At 61.8% G+C, this 22,465-nt stretch overlaps 2 protein-coding genes across 2 annotated transcripts; both read left to right on the top strand.

Annotated features, from left to right (window-relative positions):
* Positions 1-261: 261 nt before the first annotated feature.
* On the top strand, positions 262-9,994 carry CKMT1A (creatine kinase, mitochondrial 1A). The gene is made up of 9 exons (XM_065641750.1): positions 262-410; positions 6,196-6,394; positions 6,788-6,883; positions 6,980-7,201; positions 7,698-7,783; positions 8,805-8,928; positions 9,049-9,183; positions 9,501-9,626; positions 9,821-9,994. The coding sequence occupies exons 1-9, from the start codon at positions 262-264 to the stop codon at positions 9,935-9,937; spliced, it is 1,254 nt and encodes a 417-aa protein (XP_065497822.1). The 3' UTR covers positions 9,938-9,994.
* A 3,244-nt stretch (positions 9,995-13,238) lies between these two features.
* On the top strand, positions 13,239-21,067 carry PDIA3 (protein disulfide isomerase family A member 3). The gene is made up of 13 exons (XM_065642085.1): positions 13,239-13,420; positions 13,496-13,574; positions 14,422-14,539; positions 14,962-15,069; positions 15,963-16,092; positions 16,567-16,683; positions 16,799-16,924; positions 17,451-17,633; positions 18,161-18,269; positions 19,022-19,150; positions 19,839-19,918; positions 20,423-20,480; positions 20,718-21,067. The coding sequence occupies exons 1-13, from the start codon at positions 13,266-13,268 to the stop codon at positions 20,835-20,837; spliced, it is 1,512 nt and encodes a 503-aa protein (XP_065498157.1). The 5' UTR covers positions 13,239-13,265; the 3' UTR covers positions 20,838-21,067.
* Positions 21,068-22,465: the final 1,398 nt, after the last annotated feature.

Genomic DNA, 22,465 nt, shown 5'->3' with positions numbered 1-22,465 from the left:
GGCGGGGCCGGGGGCCCGGGGCCCGGCGCGGGCGCCACCGCCCCTCGGCGCTGTCCGGCGCGCGGTGCTGAAGGCGGCGGCCCCGGTGCGTGGGGCGGGGCGGGGCGGGGCGGCCGAGCAGGTGGCGGTGCCGCTGCGGCCCCTCGTGTCCCGCCGGCTCCCCGCCCCCCGCGCACCCTGCCGCCGTTCCCATTCCCGTCCCGTTCCCATTCCCATCACGTCCGCCTTCCGGCGCCGCCGCGCTCCCGCCGCCGCTCCGCGATGGCCAGCACCTTCGCCCGCGCCCTCCCCGGCCGCCGCTCCGCCGGCCTCCTGGCCATGGTGGGCGCCGGTTCCCTCGCCGCCGGCTTCCTGCTCGCCCGGGACGCGGTCAGCGCGGGCGACCGGCAACGGCGGCTCTACCCGCCCAGGTACCGGGTGCGGGCGGCGGGGGCGCACGTGCGGGGGGCGGCGGGCGGGGGCCGGTCCCCGCGACACCGGGGAGGGCGCGGGGCTGCCCCAGCTCCGGCCAGGGCGGGGGTCCCGGGGCTGCTCACGGGGGCGGCGGGGCGGACGGCGCTCGTCCGCGGGCGGGGGCGACCAGGACGCCCGATATCTGAGCCCGTGCCGGCCCCGGGGCCCCGGGCGGCGGTGAGGACCGGCGGCGCGGCGACGGGGGCTTGGCCGTGAGGGACGGAGACGCCGGGCCCCGCAGTCCCCACGCCCAAGGGCACCGGCGCCGCCGCGGCGGGGCCTCCGCGCCCCGCCCGGCCTCCCCGCCCGCCTTGGCCACTGGACGCGGACCCGCGGGGCCCGGCTCGCCAGGGCTTGGCTGGGTCCTCCCGCCCGGCCGAGCTGCCCCGGGGCCGCGCGGGTTGCGGGACCCCCTGGACGCATCGCCGTGGCCGGGGCCGGGCTCCAGCGACGCTCCGGGCTGGGAGCCCCGCGGCTGCCGGCGGCTCTAGGCGGTCGCGGGGCACCCAGACGAGCCGCTGCACCCGCAGCCGCGGGGCAGGCGGGAGCGGGAGGGGGAAAAGTGCTTGTCAGCAGAACCGGGGGCTGCGGGGACTCCCTGGGGCTGGCGGGGAGGACGGGGCGGGCAGCAGCCGGGGACACGGGCCAGTGCGGTGGGACAGCACTGCAGGGGCAGCCAGCGCGGGTACGGACGTACCCCGGGCTCGGCCCTGTTGTCAGAGGAGCCAGGGAAGGCTTGGTGGGAATAGGACGGAGCACAAGGGGCCGTTTTGTGCTGGCAAAACACCCAGGAGCTCCGTCCTCAAGGGCTAGTGTCAGAGTTTCCTCGGCAGCCCCCAGGGGCTGGCAGCAGCTCCTGGCCCTGCCCCATCTGGCTGTACCAGCCTTCCACACGCTAGCTGTCGGGACAGGGACTTCTCTATTTGAAATAAAAGGTTTCCTGGCAGGTCCTCACTCTTCCATCTCGGGCAGTTTTTTACAGAACTGGAGGGGCCCGCAGGTGCTGAGCAGGCAGCCCCCAGCCTGCAGGCAAATTTTGGAAGATGAGTGCTGAGATGTGCAGTCAGGACTCCTGGGAGGTGGGCACGGGGCCGAGCCGCGCCAGGCAGGTGCATGCACGGCTGTGGCCTGGCTTAGGGGTGCTTTTGGGGTAACACTGGCTCTGCCAGAGCCGCTGGCCCCGTTTACACAACCCATGCCTGATCCCTTAAGCCAGATAAGTGCCAGAGCTGCAGAGCAGTGCTAAGGTTCAAGCTCCAGCACAGAAGGTCTCGTGTCACGCCCCCTTCAAAGGGTTCTTTGCCAAGGGCTGCACCGGGGAGCTCGGCTTGGCCTCAGGAGCACTGGGCGCTTCACTGCCGCGGGCGGAGGCGTCACCGCCACTTCTCACCGTCGCTTCTCACCGCTGCTCACTGCAGCAATGAGGATGCGGAGGCCTCGAGGCTGCGAGAGGTGGCAGCAGGTCCTGCCCGTTGCCCGCGCTGCCTGGCCCTGAGGAGCATGCAGGGCCAAGGCACAGAATGGGGGCTGGAGGCAGGAGCCGCCTGTGCCTCACAGGGACCAGCCAGGGAAGGGACAGGGCTGGGAGGGGACAGGAACATGGTGGCCGCCGGCCTGTCCTTGCACCTGGTGCTGGCACCGGCTGCTGGGCTTGGCACAGCTCAGAGGCGGGTCTGGAAAACGAGCAGCAGGTTTTTCTCTCCATCCTGGTGCCAGCAGAGACTGCGCACAGCAAAGGAGCAGAATGGGGAAGGGGGCAGCACGTTGCTGCTCCAAACACGCTGCTGCTGTGATCACTGCACCAAACGACGTGCAGAGAGCGGCGCGGCGCTGCATTGCAGGCTGAGTGCCTGCAGAAAGCTGTCTGCCGGTGCTGGGGCTCAGACCTGCTGCATCAGGACACAGAGATGAGGGGATACAAATGGAGCGAGTTCAAAGAACGATGAAGGCTGGATGTTATTGTTTATTCACCTCTCAAGAGGGCTGTATTTTCAAGCTTTCTGAACAACTGCAGGGCCACAGACATCAGGTCTTCACTGAGTGAGGATGGTGAGGGAGAAACAGCGGGACCTGTGAGAGCTGCTGGCCGGTGTGGGAAAGGCTGGCACGCTGTGTCCTGCTGCTGCATGGGCACCGGGGCCTGGGGAGAGCTGGCCTGTCCCCACTAAACTGAGACACACAAGTGTCCCCTTGTGCACACAAAACAAAGGCTGTACCCTTGTTGTGGCTGTGGGCAGGGGCCAAGCTGGCTGTGCTGCTGTGGCTGGGGAGAAGCTGCAGGTCAGAACGTTGATGCTGAAAACAAGGACGGGGCTGGGGGCACAGACAGGCATCATCCATGGGAAGGAGGGGGCCGAGGTGAGTCTGGAGGAGGGGATGAAATCAGTGTAAGGGATGTGGCTGAGAAGCTCTAAAATGAGCTTTTTGGGATGGTCTGTTTGGCTGGGAACAGTTTTGTGACGGTGCTGACACTTGAAAAGAGCCTGGACGGAGCCCTGGGGCTGAGCCACAGCATCCCGGTCTGCGGGGGGCGAGTCAGCCCACCTGGGGATTTTGCTCCTTCAGTCTTTAAGTTAAATAACAAGAGACGTTGGCAACAGCCTTGAGGGATCTGAGCAGCGCTGCACACAGTGCCGCAGTGTAAACGGCCTCGCTGGGGGCAGGGGCACCCCCCGAAGAGCTGTGGGAGGGACATGCCCACTGCCGGTGGGGTCCCGCACTGGGAAAAGCAGCACATTGGGACAGTCACACTGGGGCTCCCGCCAAAGCGTCTCCGCAGAAAGCCCGAGCCCCCTCCTCCCTGCGTAAACAAGCCGCTCGCTCTGCTGCCTGCAGCAACTGCCAGCACCCACTCCTGCCGCCACCACCACGCTGGGCCCAGCTGCTCGCCCCACGCGTCCCCATGTGTCCCCACACCTCTCGAGGGGCCACGTGCGGTGGGGGCTGCCATCAGCGTGGGCACCCGCACAGCCAGCGACACCAGGAAGGGCACAGGAGGCTGCTGGATTAGCAGTGAAGAGCCGCAGGGAGATGCAGGGAGCTGCTGCTCCAGGAGAGGCTGCCCAGGAAGCAGATGGACTGATAACAGCTGCTGGCACCTGGCAGGTCTTGAGGTGAAGCAGCTCCTTGTGCAAGGGCAGGGCGTGGTTTCTGCAGGCAGCTGTACCCCAAGGGCGCGGGCAGGACGGTGCGGGCAGGACGGTGCGGGCAGGACGGTGCGGGCAGGACGGTGCGGGTAGGATGGTGTGGGCAGGACGGTGCGGGTAGGATGGTGTGGGCAGGACGGTGTGGGCAGGACGGTGCGGGCAGGACGGTGCGGGTAGGATGGTGTGGGCAGGATGGTGCGGGCAGGACGGTGCGGGCAGGACGGTGCGGGTAGGATGGTGCGGGTAGGATGGTGCGGGTAGGATGGTGTGGGCAGGACGGTGCGGGTAGGATGGTGTGGGCAGGACGGTGTGGGCAGGACGGTGCGGGCAGGAAGGCAGCGCCCAGTCCTGCTCCTGGCAGATGTCCACCTTCTGCTGGAGACGCTTGCAGCCTTTGTGACCGGGAGCTGAGGGGAGCCCACCCTGTTGCTTGGCCACATGGCACAGGGAACAAAGGATGGTGCTGGAAGAGTCAGAATTCAAAAACCAGCTTTAGGGACAAAAAAACAAGGGGCCAAGGCAGCCCCAGGAAGGCCAAGTGCAGTGTCGCCTCAATGCCTGTGACAGAGGACACCTGGACACCTGGGAGGTGTGGGGGAGCGCAGTCCCCACTGCCCCAGCCCCTCTGTGCCAGCCCTGTGACACACCAGGGACGGGCTGTGTCCCCGCAGCTCTGGCTCTGCGAGCACAGCACCGAGCGCTCAGCACCTTCACCCTGCGCTGCCCTCGGGTCCTGGCACCATCCAGCCTGACTCGGGTGATCTGGACAGGCTGAGGGGCTGCTGAGTGTGATTTGGGCTGTTCTGGGGAGGGCAAGTTCAGACCAGGGGCTACATCAGCCCTGCATCAGGCACAGACCCCGCAGGCAGGGGCCAGGGTTTCTCAGGGTTTTGGGCTCTCTGAACACCCCAGTGCAGGTACAGACATGGGAGCAGGCAGCATGATTAAACCTACGGCATCTTCTGCTTCCTGAAGTAAGCTGGCTTCCCTCAGCAGCCTTTGCTGGCTCTCTGGAGGTGTCCCCTTGCACTGGTGGGAAGCAGAGCAGGCTGTGGTCCTGGTGTGCCAGGCAGCACAAGGTGTGCTGGAGACCAGGGAGGAACTTGTCCAAATGCCCCATTCTCATCGGCAAATGCTTCTCCCTGGGAAGACAGGTCCGTAACCAGCTGATGGCAGGGACAGGAGCAGTGGGGAAGGCCGGGACAGGCTGTGTCCCATGTACAGGGACTCAGGCTCTGAACTGGAGCATCTCAACACGGTGCAGATGTGTGTGGGCTGGGGGAGCAGCCCTCCTCCTGCACGGCCTGGGACGAGTCCCCGCCGGGAGCAAACACCTCCTTGCACTGGTCCAGGCTGGAGCTGCTGGTGCTGCCCTGTGCCGGGCAGACAATGTGAGCCCTGCCTCCCTTTCTGAAAAGTGCAGGAAGTCAGAAGCAGTAGCCAAGCTGTAGGCGAAGGGCCAACGCACATTCCTTGGCCTGCAGACGCAGGGGAGGCGGTGGCAGCGACAGCAGCTCTGCATTGCAGCACGGGGCCGGCGCTGGCAGCCAGACCTGGCCCTGTGCAGATGCTGAGCCAGGAGTGGGACCTGGGCACTGGGACAGTGCCAGGACGCGCTGCTGGGGACGGTGTCCGGCTGTGGCTGCCACCGACCCGGACTGCACAAGCTCCAGCTCCTCTTCTCCCACATGGACCCCACACACAGGGGAGAGGACACAGGTGTCCCCAGGGCTGTGGGACCCCTCTGGCCACCAGCCAGGTCTCCTGGGCTAACAAGGGCCAGTCCTGTCCCCCTGAGGCAAGCTGAGGCACCAGCTCCCAGCAGAGGGTTTGGCCAAGGAGAGCGCTGTCAGGTCCTGCCCTGCCAATCCCCCTGTGAGCGCAGAACAAGCACAAAGCCCATCTAAAGTGGGAATGAGGTCAGCAGACGGCCTCCCGCTAAGCTGATTAGAGGAAAGCATCCCCCTAATACAATAAACTGCACCAGAGCAGTGCGGTTCCCACCGGCTGCAGATCGGGGTCAACCAATCTCCTGCCCCCCGGCATCTGGGGAATGGGGCACCCGGTGGGGGCCTGGGGGCAGACACTGCGTGTCGTGCGTCCCCGCTTGCTGCACAGGCTGAAGGGGCAGCGGGAGCAGCCACTCCAGTTTGGGCTGGCACGGAGCAGCCCCCGGGAGAATGGCAGCGAGTTCCCTCAGCCTGGCCGCCCTGACGGTGCAGAGCACAGGCTGCCTGTGCCCCCGTGCGGGGCTGACGTGGCCACCGCCGCTCGCCTGGCAAGTTGCTTCCAACCCAGGGCCCTGGTACGTGGCTGATAAGGAGCCGCACCCTAACGACCAGTTCAGATTTGCTCGTGGAATCCTGTCCTTGTGGCAATGTCAGCCCTTGGCCCGGGCTGCTCCCTGTCCTTGCTGTGCCATGCCAGTGACTGCATCCCGCTCCCACCACCTTTTGCTGGAGTGGACAAGCAGAGCAGCTTGATGTCCGTCCCCAGAGCTCCCCTGCCCACACCTGCCTGAGGGTCTCTGTGTGGCAAGGGCATGAGTGCTGGGGTCCCCGGGCCCCAAGGGACCCATCAGTCTCTCCTGCCACAGTGCTGAGTATCCCGACCTGCGGAAGCACAACAACTGCATGGCCAGCAGCCTGACGCCAGCCATCTACGCCCGGCTCTGCGAGAAAGCAACCCCGAACGGCTGGACCTTGGACCAGTGCATCCAGACGGGTGTTGACAATCCCGGCCATCCCTTCATCAAGACTGTGGGCATGGTGGCTGGTGATGAAGAAAGCTATGAGGTGAGTGCAGTCTCAGCCCTGTCCTGCTCTGGTCTCTCCAGGTGCCTGCAGCAGCCAGAGCTGCCCCGGTCCCCGCGGCATGTCCCGCAGCCTGGGAGGTCACCGCCACCTCCTCCACCCAGCCTTTGGCCAGCCCCAGCACACAGGGCTCCCTGGGACCAGCTGTTCCCAGAGCCCTGCAACCTGCTCCTCCCGGCCCCGGAGCCCCGCTCACCTGGGCAGCGCTGGCCGCAGGGATTGCCTTTGCACTGCAGGACACGCCACAGCCCCGCTCACCCGCTGGACGCCCCTGCTGCCACGCGCCCCGTGCCGGCAGCAGGACTGCGCTGAGCTCCCAGCCGGGCTGCGCGGTGCTGGCTCGGTGGTGCTGCACACTGTGCTGCTCACTTCCAGGTGTTTGCTGACCTGTTTGACCCCGTGATTCAGGACCGGCACAACGGGTACAACCCCCGCACCATGAAGCACACCACAGACCTGGATGCCACCAAGGTGTGCGGTCTGGGCAGCGGTGCCACACATGGGGTCCTTCCCCAGGCCTCGGGGACAGGCACCCTGCAAGTGCCCCACGGCTCGTGTCTATTGCAGATAAAGTTTGGCCACTTCGATGAGCGCTATGTGCTCTCGTCCCGCGTCCGGACTGGGCGCAGCATCCGGGGGCTGAGCCTGCCGCCAGCCTGCACCCGCGCCGAGCGGCGGGAGGTGGAGAAGGTGACTGTGGAGGCGCTGAACGGCCTCACCGGGGACCTGGCGGGCCGGTACTACCGCCTCAGCGAGATGACGGAGAGCGAGCAGCAGCAGCTCATTGACGTGAGTCGTTGCAGCCCATGGAGCCGGACCCCTTCCCCAGCAGTCCCTCTCTGGGTGGCGGGGTCCTCCTGTCCCAGCCCCGCTGTCCTGTGGGAGCAGGACCCCTCCCCAGTGAGGCCACCCCGCTGTGCAGAGGGTGCTCGTGGTGCTGCCCAGCCCTCCTGAGCCAGGAGAGGATGGAGCTCGCTGAACGCAGCCCCAGCAGCTATCGGCCACCTCTGGCTCTTGCTCCATGTCCCTGCCCAGGGGAGACGGGCTGTGGCACACAACCGGTGCCCCACCAGCCCCTGCTGTGGGGTGGGCAGTGCACCAGCTGCCCTCTGCCTTCTCCTGGCGGGGCAGGGACTCCTACCTGTGGGTGGGGACAGCCAGCGAGCTTGCCCTGCCTGGGACAGCCATGGTGCATCCCCTGCCCGGTAGCCTGGCACCAGCGAGACAGGTGCCCTGGCACCAGCTGCGCAGCCCCAGTGAGCCCATGCGCTCTGCCTCCCTCCAGGACCACTTCCTCTTCGACAAGCCGGTGTCCCCGCTCCTGACGGCAGCAGGAATGGCCCGGGACTGGCCTGACGCCCGAGGGATCTGGTGAGGATCTGCCCCGGCATCGGGCAGTCAGCAGGGCGGGAAGGTCCGGCTGCCCCAGCGCCACCACCGCAGTCCCTGTGCTGGCCACAGCACAGACCCCAGCGCGAGCAGCACCAGTGCCGGCTCTGTGGTCACGCAGAGCTGGGCTCTTCCTGCTCCTGCCTGGCCTGGGAGACCCTTATGCACTGCACTCAGCTGCCAGATGCTCCATACACAAGCCACAGCAGCCTCCTAAGAAGTGGGACTTCAGAGCCAGCCCCTGCTGCCAACCCTTCCCGCTGTCACCATCCTGCAGCACCTCGAACGCCAGGCTGCCAAAGCCCTGTAACTGCCTTCTGCTCCCCAGGCCATCCCCAGTGCTCCTCCTGCTTTCTGCACACCCTACCTGCCCCCAACTAATCCTGCTACAATTGCGCCTTACTGCTCCCTCCCAGCATCTCTGCACCGCCATGCAGCATCCCACGCAGCATCCCACACGCCCTCAGAGTGACAGCCGGCACACACAGTCGCCCACGCTGCCCTTGCTGCCACAGAGCCATTAGAGCAGCCTCATGGAAAACACCTCCCAGCACACCCAGTCTCCAGCTCCAGCCACCCCTAACCTAGCGTCCCAACGTGCACCCTACGCCCCAGCCCCCTCCCGCTGCCTGCGCAGTGCAGGAGCTGGGCTTCTGTCCCCAGGCCAGGCAGGGCTGCCACCACACGGGCACTGGCACCTGCTGCTCCTCCCCAGCAGCAGTTCCCTGCACCCACAGCACCAGAGCCAGCACTCGTCACCCGCAGCAGCGCGTGTGGGTGAGCGCTGGCCTGTCTCCAGGAGCATCTCTCTGCCTCGCTGCTGGGCTGTGCTCTGGCAATGCAGCCCCGGCCACAGGCGCAGGGAGAGCAGCGGGGCCGTGGGGCAGCGCTGGCACCACGGGCGCAGGGGCGGAACGCACATGGCCAGGGCTGGCACAGGTGGCTGGGTGGGCACAGGGGCTCTGCCAGCCACCAGCGCAGCTGAACACAGCCCTGTCTCTAGGCACAACAACGAGAAGACTTTCCTGATCTGGATCAACGAGGAGGACCACACGCGCATCATCTCCATGGAGAAAGGAGGCAACATGAAGCGCGTCTTCGAGCGGTTCTGTCGGGGCCTGAAGGAGGTGAGCAGCCCCAGGGCCGGGCAGAGGGGGCACACAAGGCACCGGGGCCTTCACAGGGACAGGCTGCCGTCCCGGGGCTGGGCACACCGGGGCTGAGTGGCTCTTGTGCCTTCGAGCCAGGTGGAACGGCTGATCCAGGAGAGAGGCTGGGAGTTCATGTGGAATGAGCGGCTGGGCTACATCCTGACCTGCCCCTCCAACCTGGGCACTGGCCTGCGAGCGGGTGTCCACATCAAGCTGCCGCTGCTCAGCAAGGTATCACCGTGGCTGGTTCTGTGGGAGCTGGGGAGCCCTGGCTGCTGGGCGCCCAGCCCTGCAGGGGTGCGGGACTGCATGGGACCTGCCATGGGCCTCCCTTGGGTTCCCCCGGGATGCCTATGGTCCAGCCTATGTCTGAAGGGGCTGGGGACCCAGGTATCACCCTGGGTCTGCTGAGGACAGGGCTCCCTGCAGAATTTTGAGCCCCCTGACAGGGTCTGGTGAGCAGCGGGAGGCTGCCCAGGGACAGCCACGGAGCCCTGGCTGCCTTGCTGGTGGCCCCTCTGAGCGCTGACACCTTCTCTGGGCACCAGGACAGCCGCTTCCCTAAAATCCTGGAGAACCTCCGGCTACAGAAGCGTGGGACAGGCGGTGTGGACACTGCGGCTACTGGCAGCGTCTTCGACATCTCCAACCTGGACCGGCTGGGGAAGTCAGAGGTGGGTGCCAGGCAGAGCTGCTTTTGGGGAGGGAGGTTCTGGAGCACGTGTGTCTGGTGGGTCTGTGGCACCAGGACAGCTCTGGGGCCGTGTGCCAGGGCAGCACGTGGAGACTGGGGGTGGCAGTGCCAGCCCTTTGCGCAGTGGTGACAGCCAGGTGCCCCCAAGTCAGGTTGTGTGTGCTCCTGGTGCAGGTGGAGCTGGTGCAGCTGGTGATAGACGGCGTGAACTACCTGATTGACTGTGAACGGCGGCTGGAGAGGGGTCAGGACATCCGCATCCCCGCCCCGCTGCCGCAGTTCCGGCACTGAGCTGGACCGAGACAGCACCAGCCCCGCGGGACCCAGCTCCCCCCATAGCTTTATTAATCTCTGTGCCCAGCATGTCGCTGCGCCCTGTTACCCGCAACGCGCCAGGCCAGGCCCCATAAACATTTGCTGTTGTAGCCACGGCTCGGTCTCCTCCTTACCCCAGCACCCGCCAATCTCCCCCGCATCCTGTTCCCCTTGCTGAGAGGCACCCGCCTGGTACTGGGTTTGCTGTGCCTGCCCTGAGCTGCCCTCCACAGGGTTTCCCGGAGCCACTGCTACCCCAGGAAAGGGGCCTGGGGGACCACTGGGGCTGCCCTGGTCTGGGGGGGCCACAAGGGATGTGGATAGTGAGCAGGGGCTGTGGGGCAGGAGCTGCTGGTACGGTCAAGGCCAGGCAGGGAAAGGTGCTCTGGGGCCACATGTCACCGCAGGCAGGGAGCAGAGCTCATTGCTTGTGCCCACCACAGGTTTATTGCTGGAGGGCTGCAGGGCTGGCCGGAGCGGGGCCCAGCCCCGGGTCCGCCCCAGCACCCGCTGCGGGGTGCCAGAGGGGGGACACCCCAGCTGAAGAGGAGATGGCATGGGGACATCAGGCACCAGGGACACAGAGACAGCACCTCAGTCCCCTGGCCTGGCAGCTGTCACCAGCAGGGCCAGCAGCACCTCCTGCGGGCTGGCATCCTCACCCAGGGTGCCGGGGAGGTGGCAGAGGCATTCCAGCTCACTCTGCTCCCGGTCTCGCTGGCTCTGCAGCAGCTGCTCCACCGTGTCTCTGTGCAGCAAGTGCCGGGGCAGCACCGGGGCGTGGACATGGAGGGGCCAGGACAGAGCCCACAGCGGACAGGCCCAGGGGAGCAGCAGGGGTCGCACAGCCACGGGGACGGGACACTGGCCAGGACAGCACAGCCGCAGGGGTGGGGCACAGTGGGGATGTCACAGCCACAAGGATGCGGTACTGGTGGGGTCCGCCCAGCCACGCGGCTGGGACAGCGAGGGGGATGGCACAGCCACGGGGACGGGGCACCGGGATGCTCGGCTGCTGCCGCCCGGCCCCGCTCCCGTCCCGCTCCCGCCCCGCTCCCGCCCCGCTCCCGCCCCGCTCCCGCCGGGTCCCCGCCCCGCTCCCGTCCCGCTCCCGCCGGGTCCCCGCCCCGCTCCCGCCGGGTCCCGCCCCGCTCCCGTCCCGCTCCCGCCGGGTCCCCGCCCCGCTCCCGCCCCGCTCCCGCCCCGCTCCCGTCCCGCTCCCGCCGGGTCCCGGCCCGCTCCCGCCCCGCTCCCGTCCCGCTCCCGCCGGGTCCCGCCCCGCTCCCGCCCCGCTCCCGCCCCGCTCCCGCCGGGTCCCCGCCCCGCTCCCGTCCCGCTCCCGCCGGGTCCCGGCCCCACCGAGGGCAGCAGCGCCCCCTGCCGGCCGCGGCCGAGGGACGCTGCGGGAGGGTTCGGATTCCGTTCTGTCCCGTCCGCTCCCAGCACAGAGATGTTAGAGCTGCTGCTGGCTGGGTGCAGGAGCTCAGTGTACCTGGAGGGCCCCGAATGGCTGGATTATCGCCCAAAGCCCTGGTTTTCGGGAGGAAATCGTGCCTGGGGTGAGGGTTTCATCTCTGCATTCCCGGGAGCGGTCTGCTGACCACTTGCCTTTCTGCTCGGCCAGGCTTTCACACGACTTCAGACAGGCAGCTGCTCACCAAGGAAATCCCGAACGCTGTGTCGGGGCATCGCCTGTCTCGGCCCCGGGGGTGATCCCTCTGGCAGAAGGTCCAAACTCCCCTGGAGCGAATGGCCTGAGCAAGGGGAAGCGGCTTCCCCGGCGAGCTCTGTGTGTCTGTGCCGGCATCCCCTGGTCTGCACCGGGGACGAACGGCAGCCGGGTGCCGTGGGCCTGTGCCGGTGGAGCCTCGCGGAGGATCCACGGTTGGGGATCTCTGCACACAGAGGTTCCTGGCCCAGCGGCCAGACCGGAGTGACCTCATGCTTGGGAGCAGAGGGAGCTGGGGGAGCCCCGCTCCTCCCACCCCACCCGCGCCGGCACGGAGGGACTGGGCGGGCGGCGCTGCCGTGGGCACAGTGCCGGCAATGCTGGCGCTTCCCGATCCTCTGGCACTCCCGGGCCGGGCCTCGGCTCTGGGAGCAGCGGGGCTGGGCAGGGGCTCAGCTGCGCCCGGGGGCCTGACCTGCGGCAGCATCCACCCATGCGGCCGCTTCCCGTGAACGGGCCAACGGCGGACACACCGGAGGGTGCACACGGGTGGGAGTTCAGGGGTGGGTGCACACGGGTGAGGGTTCAGGGGTGGGTGCACACGGGTGCGAGTTCAGGGGTGGGTGCACACGGGTGAGGGTTCAGGGGTGGGTGCACACGGGTGGAAGTTCAGGGGTGGGTGCACACGGGTGAGGGTTCAGGGGTGGGTGCACACGGGTGGGAGTTCAGGGGTGGGTGCACACGGGTGGGAGTTCAGGAGTGGGTGCACACGGGTGAGGGTTCAGGGGTGGGTGCACACGGGTGGGAGTTCAGGGGTGGGTGCACACGGGTGGGAGTTCAGGAGTGGGTGCACACGGGTGAGGGTTCAGGGGTAGGTGCACACGGGTGGGAGTTCAGGGGTGGGTGCACACGGGTGGGAGTTCAGGAGTGGGTGCACACGGGTGAGGGTTCAGGGGTAGGTGCACACGGGTGGGAGTTCAGGGGTGGGTGCACACGGGTGCGAGTTCAGGGGTGGGTGCACACCGCAGGGTGCACACCGCAGGGCGTGTGAGCGGAGCTGCCGCACGTCCCGCAGGTCTCACCGCTGCGCCGGGCGCTGCTGTGCCGCCCCCCAGCCCGTGCGGTGCCCCCGGCGGGATGCCCCCGCCCCGCGGGCCTGTGTCCGTTACGGACTGACGGGGCTGTGACCAACACGGCGATTAAATGAATGAATGAAATCCCTTGGAGGCGACACTCCAACAGCGCAGCTCCCAGGGGCACCGGGCCCGGGCGGCGGGAGGGAGCCCGGGGCTGTGCCGTGGACTGCCGACGAGACCGAGCCGGGCTGCCCCGGGAGCGGTCGGAGCCCGGCGCAGGGCCCGGGCCCGGCCCGGCCCGGCCCAACCCGCTCCCGCCCGTGCGGCCCCAGCGCCCCCCGGACCCGGCGGCCAGGGCGCGAGAGGCGGGGCCGCCGCAGCCGGGCCCGCCCCCCCCTGCCGGCAGCCCATTGGCCGGGGCTGGCGTGACGCGAGACACGACGCCCAACGGAGAGCTGCCACACGGCAGATCCGGCTGGGGGGGCGGGACTTCCGGCCTGCGGCCCCCGGCGCTTGTTCTCCGCCGCCGCCGCCGCCGAGGAGGGAGCCCCGCGCCGCCATGTCCGCGCCCCGGGCCCGGCCCGCCGCGCTGCTGCTGCCGCTGCTCGCCCTCGCCGCCCGCGCCTCCGACGTGGTGGAGCTCAGCGATGCCGACTTCGAGAGTGGCCTGGCCGAGCGCCCGGGGCTGGTGCTCGTGGAGTTTTTCGCGCCCTGGTGAGGGGCCGCTGGGGCGGGGGGCGGCGGGGCGGGCGGGGCCGCTCCCGGCCGGACTAACCCCTCTCCTCCCAGGTGCGGGCACTGCAAGCGGCTGGCGCCGGAGTACGAGTCGGCGGCGACCAGGCTGAAGGGGATCGTGCCGCTGGTGAAGGTGAGGGGCGAACCCGCGGCCTTGGCTGCTGCAGGGGGTGGCAGGGCCCGCCGGCGCCTCGGCCTTCCCGGGCTCTTCAGAGCTCCGGGGGCTTCGCTGCCGGCGTTGAGGCCCCAGGGAACAGTCTGGAGGCCGAACCGCGCCGGGGCAACTGCCGCTCACTGAGCAGAGTGTGTCCCGGTGAGCGCGGGCGTGTATGCGTGAACGGGCTTGCCCACACCGGGAGGTAGAAGCGGCCTTTGAGCTGTGTAACCCGCTCAGAGAACCAGCATAGTACCGTGCTTCACGTGTTGTCCCTTGACTCATAAGTAAAGGGTTGGTGTCCAAGAGCTTTCTTTTCTGCCAGAAAACTTATGTGGTTGTCTCAAATCAGAGTCATCCTGTTGCTCTGCAGAAGCAGTGTGGATTCTCAACACCACGGCCTCCCTGTCAGCTGAGGGCAGCCTGTTCCCTTCAGGCACTGTAGGAACTTCAGGACTGTTGTGATGCTGAGAACACTTGACTCCTGTTAAGTTTGTCCTTGATTATAAGAATTTCCTTTCTAGTATTTTTTTTGTGTAGTTTGGCCAAACTCACAACTTCTTAGTCTTCCCAGTATTTCCTCAAATATTTTTCTGGGCCTGTCATCACACCCATGCTACCTCCTTCCACAGTGTTTGCTCGTGTAGAGGCTCTGTGGATCCTCACACTTGATGTGACAGGAATTCAGCCTGGGTTAAAGACACAAGAGCTTTCAGACCCTCTAGACTTTATGTTTATGTGTGACAACGTGGGCAGCAGCAAAGCTGCTGTGTTTGGTGCATACGAGCGGCGAGCTCACAGAGCAGCGATGTTTCTCTTCCTTTAGGTTGACTGCACAGCGAACTCAAACACCTGTAACAAGTACGGAGTCAGTGGATATCCCACCTTAAAGATTTTTCGTGATGGAGAAGAGGCGGGAACCTACGATGGGCCCAGGACAGCAGGTGAGGGCTCATCTGGCTTGCCCAGCGGTGCTGGAAGGCAGGTCCACAGTAGCAGGTTGTGTCAGGGTTCCACGTGGCGAGGGGTACAAAGAAGGTTCCCACCTACGCACGCCCCTCTCTTGCCCTTTCCAGATCTCCTTGTGCTGGCAGAGTCCTGGATGTTTAGTGTCCCCTAAAGCTCTTTTTTAAAGGTGAAGGTTTCCACATAATCTTTAACTCCTGGTGTCCTTGATGGACAGTGTATGGAAAACGATAGAAAGTTCCTTTATAAGTTGGTGATAGTGCTCCTTCAATTCGTGTCATATTTATTGTATGGGAGAGATGCAGAGGTTCTGCAGAAACAACTTTTGCTTTGGGGAGCTTGAACAATGCCTTGTACAACTTCCTGTTGATTCCTTTAATCATTTAACTTTTCTTTTAAGATGGGATTGTCAGTCATCTCAAGAAACAGGCGGGACCTGCTTCAGTGGCTCTCAATTCTGTGGCTGATTTTGAGAAATTCATCGGTGATAAAGATGCGTCTGTAGTGGGTGAGTAGATTTGGTGCAGCACTGAAATGAGCAGACGCTCAGCTCTGGGAGATCTCTCAGGGAACGTCCTCTGAAAGGATAAGATGCGGTGTCACAAGCTGTAGTAAGAGAAATCCCAGCTGGATCTGAGCAAAAGAGTTTTTCATCACAAGAATGATAAAGCACCAGAACATGTGCCCAGAGGGGTTTTGAAAAGGTTTCAAAACTCAGACAAAGCTTTGAGCAACCTGATCCGACTTTGAGGCCGGTCCCACTTTGAGCTGGAGGTTGGACTGGGTCACCTCTGGGGATGCCTTCCAGCTTTTCTGCCTTTTTTTTTTTTTTTTTCCCTCCCCCCCCCGTGATTCTTTGTCTGTCAGATTTCCTGGCACCATAGTGTATCTTTTTTAAAGCTCATTGTTCTTTTGGCTGGCTGACAATAGGTAGCTTTGGGTTTCTGAAGTTGGGTGCTGTCTTGTGACACTGATAGGCTGACAACATCGTATCATCTTTGATCATCATGGTTGACGAGGGGCAACAGCAGCTCTGCTTTGTGCATATCAGGTGCTACTGGATGTCACTGGATGAGCACTGATCAGCATTCCCAAACTTGGCAGTTGTTATTATGAGTAGTGTCGTGTGGTTACAAAGGGACGTCTCAGTGCTCAGAGGACAACTGTCCTTTGGCTGAATGATGGGGCTGTGTCGACTCTGGAATCACTTTCTCCTGGTGGGAGGGAGCATAGAAAGGTTCTGAGAAAAATGGGAGAGAAGCTGTCAGACAAAGGCCTGAACATGCATTGGAGGACTTAATTCGGAAGAGACCTCCCAGTGTGCTGTAGAGGTGAGTGGCGAGGACTGCACAGCGGCTGCTCTGGCGTGGTTCGGGGTCACTGTCTGCCTTTCTGTTGCAGGCTTCTTTGGAGATGCATCTGGTGATGCCTACTCAGAATTCATGAAAGCTGCCAACAACCTGAGAGACAACTACCGCTTCGCACACACCAGCGAGGAGCAGTTGGTGCAGAAGTATGAGGAAGATGGAGAGTAAGTTGTTTAACACAAGGATTTCTTGTTATTGAGACGACTGGAAGAAACTAATGGATTACAGTTGTTAGCTGGGTTTACTTTCTGAACACAGCTTAGGGTCGTGTTCCTTCCCCAGCTGGTAGCGGTGTCTCTTTTTTTGTCTATTGCATTGAGATGGGAAGGTACAGATGGCTGCAGGCTCGGGGGTTAGTGTCTGCGTCTGGGTGGGATGTGTCTCAACAGGGCTGTTTTGCTTCCCCATGGCTTGTCATGGTGGGCTTTTTTGTTTCTCACGGTGACGTGTCTGAATAGCGGAGAAGGGTCTGACAGGTAGATCTAATGCCGTAGTGCCGCCCAGAAACTCAACAGTGTTGTTGGGGTTCTGAACAGTGATGGGACAGCCCCTGCCGACAGGGTCTGGACCTCGTTTGGCTGCCGTCCTTGGGAACCCCGGGTACTTCACACTGACTCATGATACCTGCTTCCCCTCAGGGGTGTAGTCTTATTCCGTCCTCCACGCCTGACGAACAAGTTTGAGGAGAGCTCCATCAAGTACACAGAAGACAAAATCACCAGTGGAAAGATCAAGAAATTTATCCAGGAGAACATGTGAGTTCCTTGGGTCTTACTGATTTCTGGCATTTAACACTCTTGGGTGGGAAACCAGAGCATGATGGATTCTGGGCAGCGACTCTGAAGCTGCTGATATCTGTCTCCTTGGCAGCTTTGGCATCTGCCCGCACATGACCGAGGACAACAAAGACCTGATCCAGGGGAAGGACTTGCTGGTGGCGTACTACGATGTGGACTACGAGAAGAATGCAAAGGGCTCTAACTACTGGCGCAACAGGTACAGAGTGGTGGGGGCGGATCTGCTGCTCTCACTTGTCACTGCTGTTCCATAGCTCAGTTTACAAAGCTGCTCCCATTGTTCCTTGTGAATTCTTCCCTCCCAGAAAGCTTCCAGCTGAGTTTCTGATGGGAGCTGTTGGGGCAGCTGCTGCCTGCAGAGCTCAAATCATGCAGTATCTGTATCCTGTGAAACGCCCCCCTTGCTTTCACATCCCTTAAATACAAACTTCTTGGCTGGGGTCGTGTGGGATTCTGTGTTCCCTGGTGCCTGAGACCTGGTGCTGGCACTGACAGGCGGAGGTTGAAAGCACGTGTGCACGGGCCTCAATCACAACGGACACAAACAAGCTCACTCTGCTGCTCAGGACCAGTTCTGCAGGACCTGCCTGTGCAGAGCACATCTCCTCACTGAGTTTCTTGTTCGGTGTGCACCTCAACTGGAAGGGTGTTGTGTCATGTGAAAAGTGATGTTCTAAGGAATCATGCTTTGCATATGGTGGTTTGTTTTGTTTTTTTCCCCTCAGAGTTATGATGGTTGCAAAGAAGTTCTTGGATGCTGGCCACAAACTGTCTTTTGCTGTTGCAAGTCGGAAAACCTTTGGCCATGAGCTCTCAGAGTTCGGTCTAGACAACAGCGTGGGTGAGGCTCCAGTTGTTGCCATCAGAACTGCTAAAGGAGATAAATACGTCATGCAGGAAGAATTCTCGTAAGTTTTTGAACTTAGCAGTGTTGCCTTTCGCTTGATGGACTTGGGCCTGGTGGTCTGTGACCAGATCATGTTTCTTTAGCTTTGGGGAAGCAGGAAAGCTGGATATTCTAGCTAGAAGAAATGATTTCTGGGTGAAAATGGCTCCTACTCGTGTATTTTCCTGCCCTCTGGAGAGCTTGCAGCCCCTGCTGTTATATAACAGTAGAGAGTTTAATTCAAGATATTTAAGTGTCTGGTTAGGAACTAAGATGCATTAAAGGGCAGAGAAAATAGTTGTACCTAAATTCTTGAGAAAAGAAAGTTAAGGGTATTGGAAGGCCTAAAACAGAACAGGGTGTGCGTCCAGCCACTTGTCAAAACTCTTTGTACTTGCTCTGGGATCTTCTGAGCCATCCCCAGACTGGTGCTCCTGGAGGTGCAGGTGGCATCTGTTCTGTGGGTGGCAGGAGCTTGAATCAGCCTTGAAAGCTTTCCTCTCATCCTGCCTGTGTGATGGTGGCTGTAACACGTCACTTCACTTTCAGCCGTGATGGAAAGGCTCTGGAGAGATTCCTGCAAGATTACTTTGATGGAAACTTGAAAAAGTATCTGAAATCGGAGCCTGTCCCTGAAAGCAACGATGGCCCTGTGAAGGTGAGTGCTGTGTCCAGCGTGGCAGCGGCTCCGAGCCCAGGGCCCTGTGCTGCAAGCGCTGCCGGGTGGCATCTCGAGAAGCCTCTGCTGTGCTGCGTGGAAGGAGAATTCCCTCCCTTGTATTGCAGTTGTCTGAGCCAAGGGAGAAATGCAGCTTACAGGTTTGATTCCATTTTGTTCTCAGCACAGTAACTGCTGCTCGAGCCCATTGGTGGTGAGCTCCCCCAGCACAGATCATTGGGTGTACAGCTGTGCAGAGCCCTGCTGCTGTCTCAGCTTTCAGTCAGTCCTGACTGCTCTGCTGCTGAGGGGTTACGTGTTCATCTCCTCTCCGGGGGTGGTGTAACTCCCACCTCTCATTCCTCCCAGGAAATTCTGCCCGGAATGAAAGCGCTCCGTGGCCTGGCTTCACGCCGGGGGCCTTGTAAAGGAGTGGAAGTCACTGCTTGTTTCTGTGTGGGTGGGTTCAGCCTCAGCCTTGCTAAACTGATTCCTCAGCCTGGAACTTGTTGAGATTAAAAGCTAATTATTTTGTCCTCCTGTGAGGATACCAGATGCAAACCTCACTTGCAGGTAGTGCTGGTGCCTACGGCACGTTTTTACCTGCAAGCTGAGGGTGTTGTAGCTTGGTGAAGAGTTGTGTGTTTTTGCTGCTCGCTGTGCAGGTGACTCTGTCAGGAGGGCCGGGCATTGTCAAGAGTGTGTGGGGCATGACTGAGAAACAATTAATTTGTCCAATCAAACATTATCAGGTGGTGGTTGCTGAAAACTTTGATGAAATTGTTAATGCAGAAGACAAAGATGTCCTGATAGAGTTTTATGCACCCTGGTGTGGCCATTGCAAGAATCTGGAGCCCAAATACAAAGAACTGGGGGAGAAGGTAGGTCTGGGACTCTTGGAGACTGCAATTCTGCAGCACTAAACAATCCTTCAGGTTCTGTCTGTCCAGCCTTACTGATAGGAGGGCATAACTGTGCCTTCCTGAGGACAATGAGTTTTTGCCTCTCCTGTGAGTGCAGAAGCAGGATCTGGAGCGTGGCAGCAACCACACCGGTGGTTTAGGCTGCTCCCTTTGCTGTAGCACAGAAATATTCCCTGAGTTAGTGACTGACAGAGTTCCCCTTTGGGTCTTTTCCCTCTGCACGATTCCAGCCTCCCATCTGGTGGAGGATAACACTGCCCTGCATGCTTCCACAAGTGGAGTAAATAAATCTGTTCCCCAGATCTGGGCAGCATGTGCTCTCTGGCACCGGGCACCCCTCCTGCGGCACCGCGTGTCCCCGCCGTCCCCTCCTGGGCAGAGGGGAGCAGGCGCTCAGGGCAGCGCTTTCCAGGGGTTGCACCCGAGCAGTTCGGGTGCCACTGGGACTCGTGTGCTGTGTACAGCCCACTGGGGCTGTTCCCTGTGCCCCTGCTGGGGCAGAACAAAACCACTCAGAAGGAATTTGTTCGCCTTTTAGCTTAGTGTGTGTGCTGTCCTCTGACTCACTATTGTAGGTGCTGTTGATCAGAGGGTTCCTGGTGTTCTCTACTATGGGGTGTTATTAATAAGCTCTTTCTACCAACAGCTCAGTAAAGACCCCAATATCATCATTGCCAAAATGGACGCTACCGCCAACGATGTGCCTTCTCCATATGAAGTCCGAGGGTAGGTCTGGCTGTTGTTAAACCTCCGTGTTAGTGGATGAGTTCAGGCTTCTGTCTCTGACAGCAACCACAACAGAGGAGCTGAAAGACTCTCCTGGGGAGGATGGGTGGGTGTGATCGGCATGGGATTGCTGGGCCTTTGCTTAGGGTGGAGAAATCCAGAGTGAAAACATTAATCTGCCTTGCTTCTCTGGGGTTCTGGTGTCCTGGCTGTGCCTGGAGCCCATCTTACTGCTTTCAAATCAGTTGTGATTCTGGTTTTGGTGGTGGAGAAACAATGCTGGGCTCACTCTTGTGAACACAGTTCAGCAAGCAGGCTGGAACATAGTTGAGCTTGGCCAGCTCTGGACAAGCCAGGTGTCTGGAGGCCACACTGCTGGCCTGGGAGCTGCTGGAGCTGTGAGGGTGTTAACCAGGGGAGCGCGGGTCCCTGCGGTGAGGGCTCGCCTGCTGCTCCGAGAAAACCGAGTGCTTCAGGAGCTCAGACGTCTCTTCTCTTCCCCAGCTTTCCCACCATCTACTTTGCTCCAGCTGGCAAGAAGCAGAGTCCAAAGAAGTATGAGGTGAGTCTTCTGCTGCTCGTGCTGCTTTGTGGAATGCAGTAGCGTCCAGGTGTGGGAGCAGCACTGAGGCTCTGGAGTGGCGGGCGGCCCTTGGTCCCTGGTACCTGCTGGGAGTGTTGTGCTGCCGACCCACGCCCAGAGCTCTGCCCATGGGCGTTTGGGCTCCTGCTTGAGCCCTCTGGCAAGGGGCAGCACAGGGGGCACTGGCGCAGCCTGATGGTCTTGTGCTCTCCGCAGGGTGGCAGGGAAGTCAGCGACTTCATCAGCTACTTGAAGCGGGAGGCAACCAACACTCCTGTGCTGCAGGAGGAAGATAAAACCAAGAAGTCCAAGAAGAAGGTGAAGGAGGATTTGTAAATCACCTGCTTGCCATTGTGTCAGGATGAGCTCTGTGTGAATGGGGGAAGCACTGGGCAGACTGGGGCCAGTTTGGGTTGTGCCAGTGACCATGTGGGCTGAGGGGACCCAGCTGCTGTATCTAGTTCTGTTTAATTTCCTGCCGTCTCTTAGGTGCACTGTTGTGGGGCTCCCCAGACTGGTTTGTTTTGTGGTTTGGGAGGGGGCGGGGGGCAGGGTTATTTTCTAATTTTTTTTGTACATTTGGAGAGGTGAAACAATAAAATTTACCCCCTTAAGACCAAGTGTCCCTGTCTGGTGGAGACTGTCAAACCTAGCACCGGGATCCTGCTCTTTGTAGGCAGCAACTTCCAACTATGAGTCGAGTTTCCTTCAGCAAGCCTTTAGAAGTCTGTTCTAGATTTTAAGCTCAGCCTTTAGCTTATTCTTCATCCTCAGCTAATGAGAGTCCTTCCATAGTAGCAGCAACCGTCCCAATGTGCAGTGTTCCAGGTGCTACATTTATGCAGATTTGGGTCTCAATGCTGTTGCGAATGCTTTTGCAGTCTGGGTGCTGCTTCAGTGAGTTTAGAGGTTTTTAGTACTTAATGTGACTGATCTAGACCAGTGTGGGTGTGCAGAGCAGTCTCATGTTGGACTGGCTCAGCAGCGTACAAGCAGCAGCAATAAATTAGATTTTAAGCTGGTGCAAAAGTAGTCACGTGTGGGGAAGGAGCTCTATGAACTGCGCCCTCCACCCCAGCACCGGCAGGTGTTTCTCATAGCCAGTGGGGCTGGTCTGTGGCTGGTTGCAGTTGGGACAGTAAAGAGCGGTTACTTGCAAGGTAATTACTTGGTAGAAAGCAGGCTGGTAGCTGTGGCTTTTGCTTCAGGAGGGAGAGAAATAGGATCCTGTGCTGCAGGTGAAGGTGCAGGCTGCGACTGGCTCTTGGGTGTTCCTGCATCTGCTGATGGGGAAGGGCAGGAGCAAGATGGTCCTGGGGCTGGGCCTGCAGCCCTTCTGCTGCTGTGGGGGCCGAGGCAGGGGGCTGGGACAAATTGCACGAAGCAACAGGGAGCCCATGGCAGTGAGTTCCAGCTTTCTCACCACAAGTAATCTGGGATGTCTGTGAAGGAGAAGCTGGGACCTGGCTTCTGGCAAGGAGAAAATCACGAGGGTTAAAGCTCTTTGCACCTCTCCTCCCACTTGGCCAGGACCTGTCTTGCCCCTGGGCTTGCTGGAAGGGCCCTTCCCTAAAGTCAGACTGGTGGGCACAGAGCCCCTGAGCCCCCAGGGTGATCCCAGGGCCTTCACCTGGGGCACGACCAGCCGACCAGCCGTACACTCTCAATGCTGCCCCGTGGTTTGTCCTGGTGCAGCAGGAGCGGGAGAAGGTGAAGAGCCGCGGGGGTGTCCTGGGGCATCCTGGCACCCTCAAGCACTGCTGGCAGGATGGGCCATTGGGGCCACGGCCGCCCTGAGCCGCCCCGGGCATGGCAGATCCACCCGCGACACTGCCCGCGGGGACCCGTCCCGTCCCTCCCATCTCCCCGGTCCCCAGATCTGCTCACGCCCGGCCCTCCCCTCCAGTCCCCCCCGCTGTGGCCGCCCTGGTTTCCGCTGTCCCCACCGCTCCCCCCACTCATCC

The sequence above is a fragment of the Caloenas nicobarica genome, chromosome 10 (genome assembly GCF_036013445.1).
Source record: "Caloenas nicobarica isolate bCalNic1 chromosome 10, bCalNic1.hap1, whole genome shotgun sequence".
Lineage (NCBI taxonomy): Eukaryota > Metazoa > Chordata > Aves > Columbiformes > Columbidae > Caloenas > Caloenas nicobarica.
Note: the sequence above shows the minus strand (reverse complement) of the source record. Positions and strands in the feature narration are given on the sequence as shown.